The sequence below is a fragment of the Eurypyga helias genome, unplaced genomic scaffold, assembly GCF_000690775.1.
Source record: "Eurypyga helias isolate BGI_N326 unplaced genomic scaffold, ASM69077v1 scaffold14235, whole genome shotgun sequence".
Taxonomy (NCBI): Eukaryota; Metazoa; Chordata; class Aves; order Eurypygiformes; family Eurypygidae; genus Eurypyga; species Eurypyga helias.
In genome coordinates, this window is record NW_010252159.1 from 33782 (window position 1) to 36233 (window position 2452).

At 59.8% G+C, this 2452-nt stretch overlaps 1 protein-coding gene across 1 annotated transcript in view; it reads left to right on the top strand.

Moving 5' to 3' along the window:
- Positions 1-2452, top strand: part of LOC104510123 (unconventional myosin-If-like) — a gene marked incomplete at its 3' end in the record, with an annotated part of 14368 nt that overhangs the window by 8410 nt on the left and 3506 nt on the right. The window contains 8 exon segments of the mRNA XM_010152274.1: positions 1-23; positions 401-597; positions 736-816; positions 1031-1117; positions 1274-1360; positions 1640-1807; positions 1883-1968; positions 2344-2425. The exon segment at positions 1-23 is cut by the window's left edge and continues 35 nt beyond it. Of these exon segments, the coding sequence (XP_010150576.1) occupies positions 1-23; positions 401-597; positions 736-816; positions 1031-1117; positions 1274-1360; positions 1640-1807; positions 1883-1968; positions 2344-2425 (811 nt within the window).

Sequence of the window (2452 nt, forward strand, 5' to 3'; positions counted from 1 at the left end):
CGCGCGGGTGGAAAATGCTGACTGTGAGTAGCCAACTCCCCCTGCTCCAGGGTGGCAAGTGGGGACACTTGCAGGGGCCCTTGGCAATGAATTGCAAACTCTCCGTACCACAAATCCTCTGGCAGAGGAGAGGCAGCATCAGCATCTTCACCACGTTAGACAGGGGGAGACTGAGGCAGCGAGCCAATGGCACATACAGAGCTTAATTAGCAAGGAGATGGATGCCAGGAGTCACTCGCTGTGATTTAATAGGAGGGTCCCATCCCACGTCCCCGGTCACTGCACCATTGCTGTCCTTTGCCCTCGGATGGGGCTGGAGGGTCCGGCAGCAACTGTGGGCAGTGTGCCAGGAGCGTATGGGGAGCAGACAGCCCTGACCGTTCCCCCCTGCTCTGCCCAGCCCTGGCCTTCCCTGCCTACCTGCTGGGGATCAATCAGGACCGCCTCAACGAGAAGGTCACCAGCAGGAAGATGGACAGCAAGTGGGGCGGCCGCTCCGAGTCCATCACTGTCACCCTCAACGTGGAGCAGGCGGCTTACACCCGGGACGCCCTGGCCAAGGGGCTCTACGCACGTGTCTTTGACTTTCTCGTGGAGGTGTGTGCTCCCAGTGGGCTGGGCCAAGCGTGGCCATGGCACCACAGAGGGGATGCTCGCCATCCACCCCCGCGTGCAGCCGGCCCCGCTGCCCTTCTCCCCCCCAGTGAAGGTGGCTGATCCCATCTCTCCCTGCAGTCTATCAACCGGGCTATGCAGAAGCCGTATGAGGAGTACAGCATCGGGGTGCTGGACATCTACGGCTTTGAAATATTCCAGGTGTGTGTTGCTTTGCTGTAGGAGCCCAGCTGGCGAATGTCCTTCCCTGTTCCCGCAGCAAGGATTGCGGCTGGAGCAGGGGGCTGTTAACAGTCAATGGCCCCAGGAAGGGTCCCTGGGGCAGCACCCAAAGTCTCTGATATTTGAGGTCCCCCCAGTGTGGTGAGAGGAGCAGCAGCCAGCTCAGCCCTATCTTCTCTTTCATCTTTTGCAGAAAAATGGCTTTGAGCAATTCTGCATTAACTTTGTGAACGAGAAGCTGCAGCAGATTTTCATAGAGCTGACTCTGAAGGCAGAGCAGGTACAGGGGGGCTGGACATGAGCAGGCTGTGGGGCTGTGCCAGCACCTCAATTCCTGCACCCCCACCGCCAGCCAGTCCCAGCACCATGGCCAGAGCAGGGAGGATGCAGCCCCATGGGTTGGGGGGCTCACCCAGCTCTCCCCACGCTTTCCCAGGAGGAATACGTGCAGGAGGGGATCAAGTGGACCCAAATCCAGTACTTCAACAACAAGGTGGTGTGCGACCTGATAGAGAACAAGCTGGTGAGTGGGGTCCCCTCTTCCCGGGTGGCTTTCCTGGGGAGCCAAGGCACCCAGGGAGGAGCATGCCAGCTGGGCTGGGAGCTGTCGAGGATGGGTGGCAGAAGTCAGTCCAGCCAGGAACATCATCCCTGGGGAGCAGCAGCTCTGCTTCCTTAAGTGAAGATGCAGTTCAGCTTGTAGCAGCTTTGACCACCATGGGGCACTTGAGCACAGCCAGATACAGGACTGGGCCCTGCTCACAGCTTTTGGACACCCATGGCTTCCCTATCCCTCTCCCAGAACCCTCCCGGGATCATGAGCGTCCTGGACGATGTCTGTGCCACCATGCACGCCACCGGCGAGGGGGCAGACCAGACCCTGCTGCAGAAGCTGCAGGCGGCCGTGGGCACCCACGAGCACTTCAACAGCTGGAGCTCGGGCTTTGTCATCCACCACTATGCAGGCAAGGTATGGCACCCCACACCCTGCATCCCACATCCCTGGCCACAGCAGCAGGGGGCTGAGCTCTCCTCCTGTCCCCAGGTCTCCTATGACGTGAACGGCTTCTGTGAGCGCAACCGCGACGTGCTCTTCACCGACTTGATCGAGCTCATGCAGAGCAGCGAACAGTGAGTCCTGGCAGCACTGCAGTCCCAGGGGCCACCTCAAAAGGGCTGGGGCAGAGGGCAGCATCCCCTACATCCAGACCATAAATCTTTATGGTCCTGCCCCTGCCAGAGCCACAGCTCAGGGTGCTCAGCATCCTGCATCACTCCACGGCCACCAGTGGCATTGAGCACAGCAGCACCCAGGGATGGGCAGGGGGTGCTCACCCACCAGCACTGATCCTGCTTGGGCTGGGGACAGTCACAGGGGGACGGGCTCTGCTGTGTTGCAAGATATCCCAGCAACAAAAAGCAGAGCTGGAGCTGTTTCCAGCCCAGCACATGCTGAGCCAGGGCAGTTTGGCCGCTCTCACCCAGGGACTGTCACCTGCCTTTCAGTGGTTTCATCCGGATGCTTTTCCCAGAAAAGCTTGATTCTGACAAGAAGGGACGACCAACTACCGCGGGCTCCAAAATCAAGGTATGTCCTGGGGGCTGCAGGACACTA